Consider the following 15,515-nt stretch of genomic DNA (forward strand, 5'->3'; position numbering starts at 1 on the left):
TGTCCAAATATTTTAACCACATTAAGTCATTTTAGTATTGCGCTCCTTTTTATTCACCTCTCCATCAGTGTAATACTTGATGCTTGATCAGAAGGGAAAATGAGTGAAAAAAGAGATGAGAACACTCAGCCCCGGAAAAACAAGCACAGAGCCTGCCTCATCACTGCAAATGAATTTCTCTCTCAAAAAAGGCCCTGATAAACTTGGGAAAAAAAAAATCTTTCTGATGAGAAGTTTCTCACTCCACTGAGCACAGGAAACTTTCATGAAGTCTAGCCACGTGCGTGTCTGACTGCAACCAAAACTGCACAAAGCAGAGATAAGTAAAAGCGGAAAAATTAAGTTTTGGGTTAAGGAATGGCTGGAACCTCAGGTGGTTTTGTACTTAATCCAAATGCTCTGCTCAGCCCTCTGCCACTATAATGTGAGTGTGTTCTTAGACTGGAGGAATAGCCACTGTAACAGCCTTACTTAACTTGGGTAAGTCCATTATTCCCTATGTATTAGAGAAGCAATCCTTTTGGTATCCAACTTAACTAAAATCGAGAGTAAGATTTAAGCCAGCTGAGCCAGGATTTTTTTGTGGTTTGCCAGCTCTGATTTTAAAATCTCTGTGACATCTAAATTTGCATTTCCACAAGGCATGACAAGAAGACCAAGATTGCCTCACTGAAACTGTCAGATGAAACAAAATAAGAGCTTAGTCTTGTCCTGCCAAACTTGGCTCACATCACTGCCTATCTTACAAAATCAGATTCAATGCCTGTCATTCACTGGCAGGCAGGATCAAGCTCTAAATTTGAATGCTACCACCATGAATGACACTGAAAAAGGTTGGAGATCAGCCTGGCTCTTGGACATGCACAAAATTTGGGGAAGTTCAAACATGGCACTCTGATCTCAATGCTCCTCTAAAAATAGACTGGAAAATAAAATACACGGGCATCTTCCTTGTCTCTTAATGTGGATGCCATGACTAAGCTAAGTTTTAGCGCTAGTAAATCTCCAAAGCCTGCCCTTTTCCACTGGTATTGCCTTTTCCAAGCCTAACAGTTTCTCTGTCTACTGTAACCTCCTTAACTCCATCATCTTGAAATCTTGGGCTAGTTTTTTTCCCCTTGCAACTGGAACTACTGTACGAACATCTGTTTTGACTGGCATGGGAACATATACTGATGTAATCAATTCAGCAGTGACAGCTAATCTGGGGCATAAAGAATTAGGCTCCACATCTCCAGACTGGCTTTCCCTTGTCCCTGCCTCACATGAGCCCTTCAGCCCCATGCGCCGCTCCTCCTGCCGCAGAGAGCCCTCACTGAAGCCAGCCACTGCACCTGAGCCTTAGCCTCACTCAAGCGTGGCCACGAAGCATCTGTTTGCCTTCAGGCAAATTCATTCTAGTGTGCCTGTAAGAGAACGGTTAAATAACAAGCAGTCACAAATAATTTAGAGCACAAATTATTGTCGTTTGTAATATTGCAGCTATTACAGGCTGTAAGAGGAGAACATACCCCCAACACATTCAGGAGCTCAAAGGGCACATGCTAGCTTATCCTGCTCCATTATTTTTATGTTGCTGTACCTGTCTATCCTTCTCAACTTGTGTGGTTTTAGTATCAGCCCAGGTTTTCCCTGTGCAAAGGAAGCAGAAGGCAGTGAGGAATGCTGTAGGGACTCTGCTTGTGTCTCTCACACATGTGTCAGTGGACACACTCATGCACACACACTCCCCAACACAGCCTCCCAGCCTCTCTAGGAGATGCCTGTTGCCCTCTGCAAGGCAGAAGACCAAGCTCACTTTGCTCCTCTTGGCCATTCAGCTCAGGCTGGGGTGGTGTCAGCATGAGGAGCTGTGTGAAGGAGATGGGGTGCACAGAGATGGATGACAGCAGAAGCAGAGAAAGAGGCAGCTGAGACCATGTCAGAAAACAAAAGGAACATGGAAAGGGAAAGGGATTAAGGGAATAAAAAAGAAATTAATAAAGAAAACACATTGAGAAAAAAGGGCATTATAAAGGGAGTAGTAGCTATGTTAGAACACAATGAGAAATAAGCGAAAAGAGTCAGCAGCCAATCCATCAAAATTAGTATTTAAGAAAAAGGGACTGCGGAATCATTACTACAATTTCTTCTGCACCTCGGATGAAATCTCTCTCCTCTGAAGTCAGCAGGAGTTTAGCCACTGATTTCGATCAACTTAGGATGTTATCCCCATCTTTTTTATTTCCTAGCACAATCCAAGCAAATACTTGGGTAGTAGCAAATGCATCATAGCCGATTGACATAGCACCTCACTGGGCAGAGTTACCACCATTTTGGGAATTCAGGCTTGTGTTTCCCCTATTTTCACATATATGGACTTCCAGAAGAATTCTACTTTAATTTCTGAGCTTTCAGACTTCCCAGTAAATCTTGTAAAGCCTGTGGCACAACACTGACATTTTCAGCCTGCGATATCCTAAGTGTAAGCAGCAGTTCAACCAAGTTACCTTTTCCTGGATAAGGAGACTACTTCTGTGGAGACAAAGAAGGTTTCCCAAGGTGACTGCTGCTTCACTTGCAATGACTGAGACCTTTCTCCAGTGTCATTGAAAATTAATAATTTTATTAAAGTAAAGTACCAAGGACTTTCCTTCTGCTCATCTCCACTGAAAAAGATTAAAGTTAACTCATCTGCGCTGAAACCCTGTGTGGTTGTTGGGGCCAGGCTGTAGGAGAAATTTGAACAGATGCAGGACAGAAGACTCAACATTTACAGATATATAGAATTCTCTGTATGGTTAATACCCATGTTGATTATACAGTAATTTGGAGATCCAAATCACCTAACAAGTATTAACTACTTAATACAAAGCCCCTGAGAGGTATTTAGGTAGAGCTAAGCAAGAATTATTATCTCTGTAGAATTGACAAGGAGACAGACTGAGATGTGGCTTGTTTGAAGCCACATGGCAAGTCAGCTGCAAAGCCAGGATTAGCACTTGGGTCTTTCACTCCCAGGTGCCATGTTCAAGTCACTAGACTGTGCTGCCCCTGAAGATTAATAAGGATTAATGGACAAAGCAGAGGAGAAAGAACAATGTATGCCAGAAATATAATAATAAAACTCCAGGGTGAAAAATGAACACCGAGGTGTTGAAAGGCCTGCAAAAATCATGAAATCCAGAAAGGGTTTTATAGTTTCTTAAAAGATGTGGCTCTGATGATAACCAACTCCAAAAGGGGAAGGAAGGGAGACCCTTTTAAGACTTACAGCCTGTAAATCTTAAATAAATATCAACTAGACAGTGAAAATCACATTCACACAGCTATATTGCAAATTTACAGAGAAACACTTAGGCTGCAGTTTACAAGTGATTTTAAATCCCTCAGAAATCCACACTGGAAAGCAATCCTCAAACAAAGCCCCTAGGAACAGCGAGGAGTACAGAATAATGCAGTGATAGAAGGCACGTTAGGAATCACTTATGATAAATTGCCTGACCTGAGTTCCTTGGGCAACTTTTTGTGGCCACAAGACACTCGCGGGCATTTAACAGGGCAAATCTGTAGGTGCAAGAGGATTTCATTACCTCTGTTTTGAGCCCTGATGAGAGCATCATTGCAACAGTCTTCAAGGAGAATGCTGAAAACTGAAGAGGGTTTCAAGACGAGGGAGAAGGATGCCTAACACCTTCGGAAAACATGCCTTGGAGTGAAAGATATCCACACAATGAACTGGGGCTGGTGGCTGGCTTGGTCCCAGTCTATAAACACCTGCTCAGAGAGCAGAGCTGGGAGGCTGGAAGGCAGCTCCATCTCACAGGCAAAGGTGTAACTTCCAGCACAAGAAGGTGCCTGTAAACAGAGTTGGACTAAACTCACATCTTAACATGGAAGGTCAAACAACTATGTGTGTGGTTGGACTGAAGTGGGTTCACCGTAAAAGGTTGTATCCAGAATTCTTGGTCTAGGTCCACAATGGCTCCCAGATCTGAGGCAGGAAAAAAGCTCTGGAGAGTCCTATGGCCCCAGTTAAGGTGTGCAGTCAGGTTGTGCCCTTCACAAAATTTTCTTCCTGGCATCACTAGTTTAGGAATAAACTGCATTTAAGCTAAAAACAAACAAAACCTTAGGAAATTAAAACAGAATCAACATGGAAGACATATGAAGAGTGAAACGAGAAAGAAGATATAGAAGTATTTGTTCTGATCTGGTTCCCAAATGGCAGTATATAGTAATGACATCTTTCCTTAACCCTGGTTCGGAAAAGTGCATCTACAGCTTGCTAACTGCAGTCCACTATGGGGTGACATACAGCAGTCTGGGGGGTTGCTAATATGGGACTCACTCAAAGCGTAGATGGTTCACTTTGCAGTTCCAGGGCAACACCTACCACCCGAGGAAGACAAACAAGATGCTCTGGAAGCAATGCAATTTACTCGTGCACAGGTAGTACACATTGTTACACTGTCGCTGGAGAAATAGTTCACGTTCTCACCTTGTGTACACCTGCACCATCTCAGTGAAGTCTCTGGTATAACTGCTGTAACTCCAACTCCATACAATTGCTGTAACTGAGCTCTCTTGTGAGAACAGTGATTAATCCGCAGGACAGGAAAAATGGAAAACAAAATGTCTGAATCTGCCAACGGTCAATTTATTGGCTTTTATTTGCCAAAGCATGCCACGGTTGAGGTATATGAAAATGTATCGACAGTCAGCCTGCAGCGCCTCCAAGACACTCTTTCAAGCCCAGCAGAATGTTCCGCTGTGCTTCTCATTTGCTTCTTATCCAAAAATGCCTGCAAGCCCAGCAGTTTATGAAGCAATTCCGCTCCAACCCGATTAAAAAAGAAAAGAAAAGAAAAAAAAAAGAGGTATTTCTGGGGGCCACTCTTAACACTCCTGTATCTCCAGCTCAATAGCTGTATTCAACCCGTTCTGCTCACTGCTCAGTCCCAATTACAATGAACTAGCTCACTGCTCAGTCCCAATTACAATGAAAGTATTTAATTTCCTCTTTGATTTCCCTTCAACAACAGATTGCAACTTGTGACACTTCAAGTAATTTTGGTAGCTCATTTCACACACACTGAAACCTGAATATCTGCTGATTATGTTCCCAAGCTCTGGCTCATTGCAGTAAAGGACAGAGAAAGGAGATGCAATTTCTTGAGACTGAGAACCTGAACATAATTTCTGCTGGCTGAAAACTTGTTTTGTCCCACTAGTCTTGGGGTACAGCTAGAATCTTTCATGAATGATTAATGAACTATAGGCAGATCAATGAAACTCTGCCCTAAATGTATCTATAACCAACTCAGGTGGGGGACAAAGAAGTCTAACCAGCCAGTATCCTGTAATCTACCACTCTTGATGTAGTGAAAAGAGTAATTAATCTCATTTACTGTGGCTGGTTTCTCAAGCTCAAGTGCCTGAGTCATCTAAGTGATTTTTTTTTTCCTTCCCTGCTTCCTACTCAGCATTGAAGTTAATATGTGGTAGGTTGGCTTCCAGCATCCGTGTTCCTATAGAGGAAAACCTTCCTCCATCAGTAACCCCACTGATTCTAAGAACTGAAAATTCAGGATTATACTCATTACTGGTGAACACATTGAAGTATAACTCAATCACTTACCAAGAGAATATCAAGCTTCCCATAAAACAGTTTTCAGTGGTAAGTCTTGGAGATCTTTACATTCTGTCAGCAACATCAAACTTCAAAATTATTTCTTATCCCCAATTTCTGTAACCAGCATAGTCACTTCCAGGAATAATAAAGACTGTAGAACGTATCCTTATCTTTCTTGATGGATGATGAGTTGGCCTCAGCAAAGTTGTTAACGATGTAAAATAAAATGCAAATTAAATAGCACAATCAAAATCAAGCTATTAAAAAAATAGTCATGCAGGCAGTATATGATACTAAGTACCACCCTTTTGCTTACATTGTTACATAGATAATACCAGCATATTAGAAACATAATAAATCACAGAAAGCTGTTTCCCTAGCCAGGAGTTTCTCAAACTATGGGTCATGACCCTCCATGGGGATTCATGAATGGTTTTGAATGGGGTCACAAAAAGCTGTTCGCGAGAAGCAAGGGCAGACATTTCCCCCAAAGTTGAGCAGCCCAATCCTCTAACAGGGGAACAAGAGAGCAGACTGCAATTAGTGGCTGCAAGTATTTATACTTGCTAGGGAACTGCTAACTACTTTTAATTACCGCAGCTCACTTTCTCCAGGAGAGGGGAGCAATATAGGCTAGAATTAAAATTGCCGGATAGTTGCTAACTGCCTTTCATTGCAGGCAATAGATCTGTTTCTCCAGGGAGGAAGAGTAAACTTGCAACTGGATCTTATTCCCCCATCATTTAGAAATGGGGCCATTACCAACTCAGGGGGTGACACAAATATGCAGTCAAACACGGTTGTATTTTCAAACTGTGTAAGCAAGAAATCAATAGTCTCATTTATAGAATATGTGACCACCAAGAAGAGAGTGAGGTGCCCCATGCAATCTGCATTGCATCCTGGTGAAGAAGGACATTTATTACAGGACTTAAAATGAGAAGCTAATTGAAAAAGTAGAATGATCTCACTGAAAAGCATTAGCACATTTCTCTCTGCTGCCCTGCCTGTCATCTGAACCGACTTTCTTGCCCAGAAGGGATCACCTTTTCAAAGCTGTTAACGACTGGATGTACCAAGACGGGAAGTGAAGACTGGCACTTGAAGCTGCAGTCCCACGCCACATGGCCTGGCCTGGTTAGCACTGATGAGAATCCTCTCCTCTTCCCTCCCCAGGGGAGCTTTCACCGAGACTGGAAGATAAAGTATCCAGCGGTTCTCCTTTTCTCAAAATCAGTGATTTTAGGGAAATACAAGAGGGATATGCACCCCACATCCCCATGTTAGGGGCTTTTAGTGTCACTAAAGTCCATGTTTTCTTTCTTGAGATCTCTGTAAGGTACATGAGGCCTGTGGCTACAGAGCAGCCCATCTTCTTGAGTGCACTCTGCCTATGGCAGCCATCACGTACCTTGCTCCAGAAGTGCTCTGCAGCTCCCCAGAGGGAGTGAGAGCCATGTCAGGTGAAAGCAACCTCACTGGCAGACATGCCCTTATCTCAGCAGCAAGGCTTTCTACTGCACGCTTTCCGCACAGTCCTGTTCCCATTCTCACAGCGCACCCTGCGATGCGACACCCTCTCCCTGGGGAAGCCGCTCAGAGAGAGATCCAGTTTGCAAATAACCTGGGTAAAAAGTAAAAGTAAAAAAAGAAGGAAAAAATGTTATTTTTCAGCTGGATTGGTTTCCAACCTGTTCCACTGTACAACCGCATGAGCACCTGTGGTGGCCTGAGCCAAGAGTGGGAAACATTAAAAGTGCTGTTTAGCACTGCCACGTAGTGGCTGCTTGTGAGGGAATGACTAGGCCTGGCTGCTGGCTGGAGAGAAGAAGAGGTGACCTGAATGGTGTCTACACACTTGGCCATGGAAAAGGGTGCTGATAGTGAGAGGACGTTCCTGAGTTTTGTAGGCAAAGGCATAACACAGCACAGGGGTCAGCATCAAAGCTGCCCAGCTTGAAACTCAAAATGGACATAGCTTCCTGCTAGTGACGGCGGTTAGGTGTGGGATGAGATGAACTTGCATTGGCCCAGGGAATTAAAGAAGAGATTAAGCTATAAGACCTACATTTTGGGCCTCTCCTGCATTTGCATACAAGAAGTGGGATGAAATTGTTGTAATGAGCCCTTTGCAGAGGAGAGAGTAAAAATGGTACCAGCCCACTGAACTGGAGAACGGCTGCTCCCATTAAGGCCTGCACTGTACTCAGTGGTGTGGATGGCGTGGACAGGGTTGTATCCAAAATGCGTGCAAATAGGATGACCTACAGGAGACAGTGAAAAATATCAGACTCCCCATATTATTTTTCTAACACTAAAACCAGCATGTTCATACCATGGGCACACTCCCACTGCAGAAAGTCAATGCTAAGGAAAAACCCCTCTTGTGATCCATGCCAGCCAAAGGGGATGCGGCATAGCCTTTGCCTCCTGACGATTTGATATGTGATACAGAGCAAACTACTTCTCCTCAGGGAATCCAGGAGCCCCAAGTTATTCCAGAAAGTTCCCTGAGCAGAAATCGTGCTGCCAAAATCAAGTAGAAACCCTTCCCAAAGCATTTCTGCACTCCTGTCAGATCTGCAGGGATCCACTCGGGATCTTTTCACACCTTTCTGTGAAATGCTCCGTAACTGCAGCTGCAAGTCAGGTTTTATCAAGTTTTTCTTTGCAGCCTGTCAGCAGCACTTTGACTAACCAACCAGAAGGGTTACCGCCATGCTCCCCAGTGCTAAGCGGGATGCCTGCAAGCTGTGTGGCTTGTTCAGTCATAGGGATGCAGCCCCCAGCAGCCTGAGAAGCCAGGGAAAATGGTTTCAAAAACATAATTATTGATACCTGCAGAGAGAAAATCAACTTTTAATTCCCTACCCCTTGACTCTTCATACTGTTTAGCTTTGTGTCCTTCCTGTGCCAGGTGAGGCACAGCCTGGACAGGTACAGCTGGGAAGGGGACACTCTCAGCAGTTCCAAATAGAATGGAGGCTTTAAAGTAGATTTTCAAAACATTATGGATTTCACCTTTGCTTAGCAGCTGGTTACTGTGCCGAAGCCATGAATCACACCACTTGAAGTGATTGAAGGAGGGGAAAGAATAATAATAATAAAGTGGCAAACTAGCTCAGGGATAGGCTTGGGAGCCCTATTAAACTTGAGAGGCTACGATTTCTATTCCCAGAACTGCTGGTTAACACAAGAACAAGCACCATGCTTCCCCACCCCATCCAAAGAGTTGTACTAAGCAAAAACTGAGAAGCAAACCAGCAACAGGTCAATCCTGTACTGTGTAGTCAAAAGTTGCCAGCAGATTAACATGGCAGCGCTCATGAAAAGTCTGCAGCAGCTCTGGCAAGATTTGCAAAATTTATAATTATAGCTACGGGCTTCATCGCAAAAGGAACCAAATATGTGATGATTGTTTCTGTGGAAGAATGGGAGGAGACTAATGGTAAAGGAGAGGGAGTGGGAGTGTGGAAGCGGGGAGAGGGGAAGGCAGAGAACCGAGCCCTGCTGAGTTTTCAGGGACCCGCAGAAAAAAATCATCTAAATAGAGTAGTTCAGACCTCAAATACCGTGCAGTGCTTTGACAATCTTCTGGTTTATGGCGTACTTAACAAAGTGTTCTTACATTTACTAGGCTGGAATGTCCATTTGACTATAGACTCTCTGCTACTTTGCTCGTACTTTAACATTTTGGACACGTGACAAAAATGTGTGTAACGCATTTTTTAAAGTGTTGATTGTGCTCGTAACTTTCAAGTCAGAATATAAAATAAACATCTCTGCCCTTTCTTCCAGCAGGCAGCACAGAGATCTTCTCTCCGCGTTCTATCTGACAGGTACATTTTGTCATTTTTATGAACTATAAATTGCTTTATGAAACGTTGAGCCCTATTTATTGTGGCATATAACTCATAATCGGATTTTGTCCCCAAAGTATCTGTGAACTGGGATGTTAAACATTTTGCATGCTTGGATTTGTCATGCATGTGTAGAGGTTATTACTGCAAAAATCACAGTCGTCTTGTATTTCATACAGAGTATGCAGAATCCCTTGTTGTGATACCAAACGAGAGATAAGAAACTTACTGGAGAAGGCATGAATGATGCAGTAAATTCTGAGCTTTAGAGTTTGCTGAGATATATCTGAGCTCATTTTTCAGCAATAAGTACTTCATTTATTCCGATATGCTCTCTTCTGACTTTTTCCAGATCCTTTCCCTGGGAATTACTCTTACTTTGATGAGATTCTCTGTACGTTTTATGCACAAAAACAATGCCCTTTTTTACCCCTTAAGTTTTGAAGGATTGGTATTTGGGAGGAATTTAATTCATTTTTTCAGTTCTTCTGGAACTGCAGCAGTGCTCCAGGCAGATAAGCAGGGAGCAAATCCTTCGACAGTGTTCAGGTTTTACTCAGCTCTTTTTCAAGCAAAAATCCATTAATTTCAATGGGAAACTTGCCCGAGTGCGGAATTCAGGATTTGGGCCATAGTAAATGTTATAGTTGGGCCGTAGGTCTGCACAGGTATTTACCTTAAATGACTTTTATGAAAGAGGATTGATTGAAATATAAGGTAGCTTTCTAAGTCGGTCCTGATTTCTTTTCCAGTTTTGGGAACGGGGGGAGGGAAGGGGGAGGAGAGACTGTACATTTTAGTGCCTGTGAAAAAGAACTAGCAGATTTACATTTATCCACAAATGAGGTACTGTGTCATGCAGGCTGACACAGAGTAAATTTCCCCATGCCTTGTTGGCAGCCCCCTCTGCTCCGTCTGGCCCCCCGCCCCCCGCCTCCCTGGGAATAAGCGGTAATTGACTCTGGAAGCCAGCTCAGGCCAGGATTTCTCCAGAGCAGAGCCTGTCACTTAGGCTGAATTATATGTTGTGCATGGATGAATAACATTTCTCTCTGCTTGGAGGCTAAGACCGCCAAAATTATCAACCTTCCCCCCCCAAGTTTACAAACACCATTTTGTTTAGAATTCCACCCCACCCACCCACCCCCTCCACTTAAGGAAAAAAATACCCCAGTGAAATGTATGGGACGTGGGTGAAATGGCTGGCGCGGTTGTAGGGCACGCAAGTATTTGCTGTAACTGGGATGAATGCAAAAGGAAAGAGGAGTCAGAGTCAGCGTTATGCCCCTCTCCCTGGAGGTGTGCAGGCTTGCTCCCCAGGCAAAACAGCTTTTGCACTTGGTGGGGGCAGTACTGTGACCAAAGAAAACGTGGGGGTTTTTTCTCAGCATCCTTCCCCTGGGCTGAATGAGGAACATTCCTGCAGAAGTGCCCCTGGTGGTAGTTAACAGGCTCCAAACCCCTCACTGCGCTTTCTGTCTCCCCTAGAAAGAAAAGTGGCAGTGATGGATAGATGGTCCCTATGGGGTGGTGAGGGAGCTGGGCACAGGCTGCCCTTGTCCTCAGGGCAAAGGGGCTGAACTGTTGCCCGTCACACCTCAGATTTTGTATTCATGGTCAGATATTCCCTTCTCTGTCCCTAAAAGCATGCCTGGAGACTACAGCTTTCCCACCTGCTCTGCAAACATTTGGCCACTGAGGCACCCTCCTCCCCTCCCTCTGGAGGGGGTCCTGGGAAGGCTGCGGGTGCACCCTGTGGGGGTGCCTCCCTGCTGCCAGTAGCCTCAGTGCAGCGAACGAACCGAATGGGAGGGCAGGGGGCCAAAAACCCACACTGTGACGGCAGTTTCTGTCTGGTCTTGGCTAAAGTGAGGATGCCTGCGATATTGCTGCTCATTATTTGTGTCCCAGCAGCAACTAAGCGCACTCAGTCACACGCCAGCACTTCCCAGCGCCAAGGGAAATGGCAGCTTAAATAAAGGTCTCAGTAATTTTGCCCATGATTTTTTTGGAAAAATATGCTTCAGCAGATCCTGTTTCAGTTTTTGCTTTGAGGTTCTGTTAAAAAGGTAACCGTTAGCTAAACTGAAAGAGGAAAAAAGAGTGTTTTTAAACCTGTAGCCATTGATTTCTTTAGTGTGTTGCACTCAGTCTTGTTTTCAGAATGACACAGTAACCCCCAGCAGATTTATGTGCAAACACAAAGATTAGTGACCCAGAAGCTTGACTGCAACAGCTTTTCTGCTTCTAGAAGACAGGTTGCTCTGCACATGCACCGACTATTTTGTCAGGAAAGATGCACTGGCCCCATAAGCTTTTCATTCTCTCATGAAAAAGCCTTGGTGTTTATACAGCACAGCTTGGTTTTAATTTTATTACGCTTTTCAGTAAAGTGGTCTAACTGTACAAATTGCTCAGTTTCTGGGACAGAAGAACAAAAGCTTAAGTCATATACCTTAATAGTATAGTGCTAGGATATCTTCAATTGTTTGACTCCTGTATCTACTGCCTGAATAGTTTTCAAATGAAGAAAAATGTCTGTAACTGAAATATTCAGTGTGTTCTGTTGTTATTTAACAGTAAGCAGTGTGGTTAAGCCAGGTCTTAAACCTGCTTAATCCCACTGAGCTAAATAGATTTTATTATTGACTCCCATGGTGTCAGAACTCTGACCTTAAGGCTGAAGTTAAAAGCTAATTTTTTGCAGTCTGTTCCACTAACCCAGAAGCACTTGCTTGCTGGATACATTTGCAATGGAGAATGTCCAGCTGTAAATTACAGCTGTTTGTAATCATACCCAAACACAACACTCATTATTATTCTTTTGTTCTTTTTAGGCTGAAAAGCCCACCATGAGGGAGACCGCACAGTACTTAATCTACACATTAAATTTACTCGCAGCTCATATTCACGTGCAAGATAAGATTTTCCATGAAGTAAAGATTTACAGTGGTCCTAGGGCACTTTTATTCCCCTAGCTGCTTTTATTTCTCAGTGCTGTAGTGTAGGCCAAGTGGGTCTGCCTAGGAGTTTTGAACGCTTAGAGGAAAGCGTACTGATATACCACCGCTGAATTTCCTCTGTCGTAATAGGGGAAAGATAACTCATTCACTGTGGTGCTTGGGTGGTACTTATGAGACATTCTTAATTCATAGTTGTGGTCTGTTACACTTTCTGTGTACTTACAGAGGAGGACGCAGGCAGACCCTGCTAGCTGTGCCCGCACCAAGCTCAGCGCAGGTGTGTAGGGCAGAGGGAGAGCTGAACCCGCTCAGCCCAGCAGTGCTGGCAAGCCTGCCCATCCCAGCTGATAAGTCCTGTAGAGGGTCCAACTCACTAGCAGACACTGAGCATCTGGTTAATATATACGTGTCATCCAGACCTGAACTGTCAAGCACAGGCTATGATAAACCTTTTTGATTTACCACCTTGGGCTGTTGATAGACAACACTAACATCCATTTGGCAGTGTAGGCAAGCCCCATCCATGATGGTCGGTGAGTTACACAGCCTGTCTGAGCTTCCGTCCACCTTCCTGTCGGGTGGAAGGGATAGTACTTCGCTCTTCTATGTAACCATGCCTTGTCTGTCCGTGTTTGATTATGTTAGGACATTGAAATGCGGGCTGTGACAGGCATGAGCTGGTTTACCCTAATGGTCTGGCCAGTTGCACTTAAGATGCTGAAGGGCAAACAAATACTTGCTGGAGTGGCGAGGGGTTCAGGGAGCTGAGCAGCAGGTCGTGTGAAGCAGCAGAGCCCCACATTGGTGGGGAGAGAGACGTTTGCAAGCAGAGGTGCTGCTGCACCACCTCTTGCGGGTGCATGTACACATTTAGCACTCAGCCAAAAGTAAAATCAAACAGGAAAGGTTGACCTGGGACAATCCAGTCCATTCCCCTGATATTGTAAGCAGCCACAGGATCAAGAATTAGTCTAGTGGGATCTGTAGCATGGCTCTTCTCCTTCAGACAAAACCATATTGAGATACACCATTTGGGTTAGGAGACCTGGGGGGGCACTACCTGTAAAGCCTTAAGGCAACAATAAGAGGCAATTTAGACTTTTAATAGATCACTTAAAGCAAGGAAGGCAGCTGTCCAAGCGGCCTTAAAATTTTCGGTGGACGGAGCCGAAGATTTCTTGTTCTCAAGTATCTGCTTGAGCTGTGATTAAGTGAAGCAGTTAAACTTGGGATGCCCTGAAGTAAGTAAATAATCCAGTGGCAGCTAGCAAAAATACGTGCTTCATGTCACTCACATACTTATGTTTGTGCTGGATGGAGTTTTTCGGTAACATCACCTTTCACACCGTGACACTTTCTCTACATGAGAAGCTACATGGTTATCTTATCAGTGGAGTGACTCAGCTAGCTGGCTGGCCAGAAAGATTTCATGACAGGTCTGGGTAATCAGTGACAGTCAAAGAGGAAGCCTTGGCTCGGTACAGATGATCTGGGTCCCAGCAGAGAATGACAGAACAGAGATCGTGGGCTCCGCAGGAGGCAAAGGTTGGCTGGAAAAGAGTGTACATGCATGGCATTCACTACCACAGAAGCAAGCACATGGCTTTCACAGTGTTAGCACATTGCTTATATTTTCTGGATTATCTTTGCAAGAAAAAAGAGAATAGCTCTGACGGGATATGGATTTATCATTTATGCCTCATGTGAAATCTTGACTGTTTGGAAATGCTGGTGTCCCACAGTTGTAGCCCTCCTACACAGTACAGGATAGCAAAGGGTGACTGCTGCTATGTTTTGTGGCAGAAATCGTGTAGAGTTTCTCAGCCACCCTAGTTAGAGAACTTGAAGGAGAAAGACACTATTTATATAGAACACTATTTCCAGCGTTGGAGGCTGTTGTGAATTACTGAACAGGGCCTTTAGAAGAAGAGCCTGTGTGGAAGGCTTGGAGTGAAAAGGAATAGATATCTCTGTAAAACTGGGACTCCATTTCCCTTTATTTAACTTACTGAGCAAGATCCGTAGCACTCATCTGTTCCCTATTGGATGTTTTCCCATACCTTGACTGTTGCTGTTGTTTGTTTAGAGTTGTTCTACCATAACACCAAAGATGTGATTTGGATGTATTGCAACACTGAGTAAGAATGTGGAGCAGAGCTGTCCCAGGGAATTTTAGCAATTTTGAGCCCTAGCTAGCCATACTAAATACTGAAATTCCATTGGTGTTTAGAGAAAGAAAAAAGAAAAGTTAAGGTGTGTTTTTTCTTCAAGGAAGTGGTAGCGTTTTGCGATCATGACAGCCAAACATTTTCCACCTCCCTGGGGGCAATCCCATGCATTCTCAATAGCTCCCTAAAGATTCCTGAGGGGAGGCGATCTGTTCTAGGTCTGACTAGTAATTTCTCATGTATTTTCTTTGGCTTGCCAGGCTTTTTAAGAATCAGCATGTGGATAATTACAGAATTAACGTTGGGGGAAAAGGGACAAGGTGCAGGTCTGGGGTCTTTCACATGTTAGTAAGGAGAAAGCAGGTCCCATTGCTGGCTGGCAGCATGAAAAATATGCAAAGTGCTATTGGAAAGAAGAGCGTATATGTGTGCAGCATATGAAGTGCCTCAGCATATGATTAACCTCACTGGGTATGTAGTAAATAGTAGATAACTGTGATCAAAAAAGTATTCATGTGATTTATCAAACTGAGCAACTGTGCATTTTGCAGTGAAGCAGGAGGTCAATCCTGAAATCTAGGGCAAGTAGAGCAATAGGAAATTGCAGGGACTAAGAAGTTAATCATACCGTTGGACTGCTTCCATCTGGTTTTGAAAGACAGAGTCAGTACAGTGCTAGCTTCACGGCAACAGATCAGGAATTAATTTTTTCAGCAAATCTTCAGCTATCATTTGTGGTAACACAGGCTTATAAAAATGTAATTTAATTTCTTCGGAATAAATCACATAGGACAAGAAGTGTGAGAGTGTTTTTTAATGTGTGTATCTGAGTCCAAAAAAAAAAAAAAGAAAGAGAGTAGGAGAAACAGCAAAAATCCAAGAGGAAACAAACATTAACAATATGAAACCT

At 43.7% G+C, this 15,515-nt stretch overlaps 1 protein-coding gene across 1 annotated transcript in view; it reads left to right on the plus strand.

Moving 5' to 3' along the window:
* Positions 1-15,515, plus strand: part of AFF3 (ALF transcription elongation factor 3) — a 339,879-nt gene that overhangs the window by 241,525 nt on the left and 82,839 nt on the right. The window contains exon 9 of the mRNA XM_075082988.1: positions 9,413-9,453. Within this exon, the coding sequence (XP_074939089.1) occupies positions 9,413-9,453 (41 nt within the window). The remainder of the gene's footprint in view (positions 1-9,412; positions 9,454-15,515) is intronic.

Source organism: Phalacrocorax aristotelis, chromosome 1 (genome assembly GCF_949628215.1).
Source record: "Phalacrocorax aristotelis chromosome 1, bGulAri2.1, whole genome shotgun sequence".
In the NCBI taxonomy this organism is placed as follows: Eukaryota; Metazoa; Chordata; class Aves; order Suliformes; family Phalacrocoracidae; genus Phalacrocorax; species Phalacrocorax aristotelis.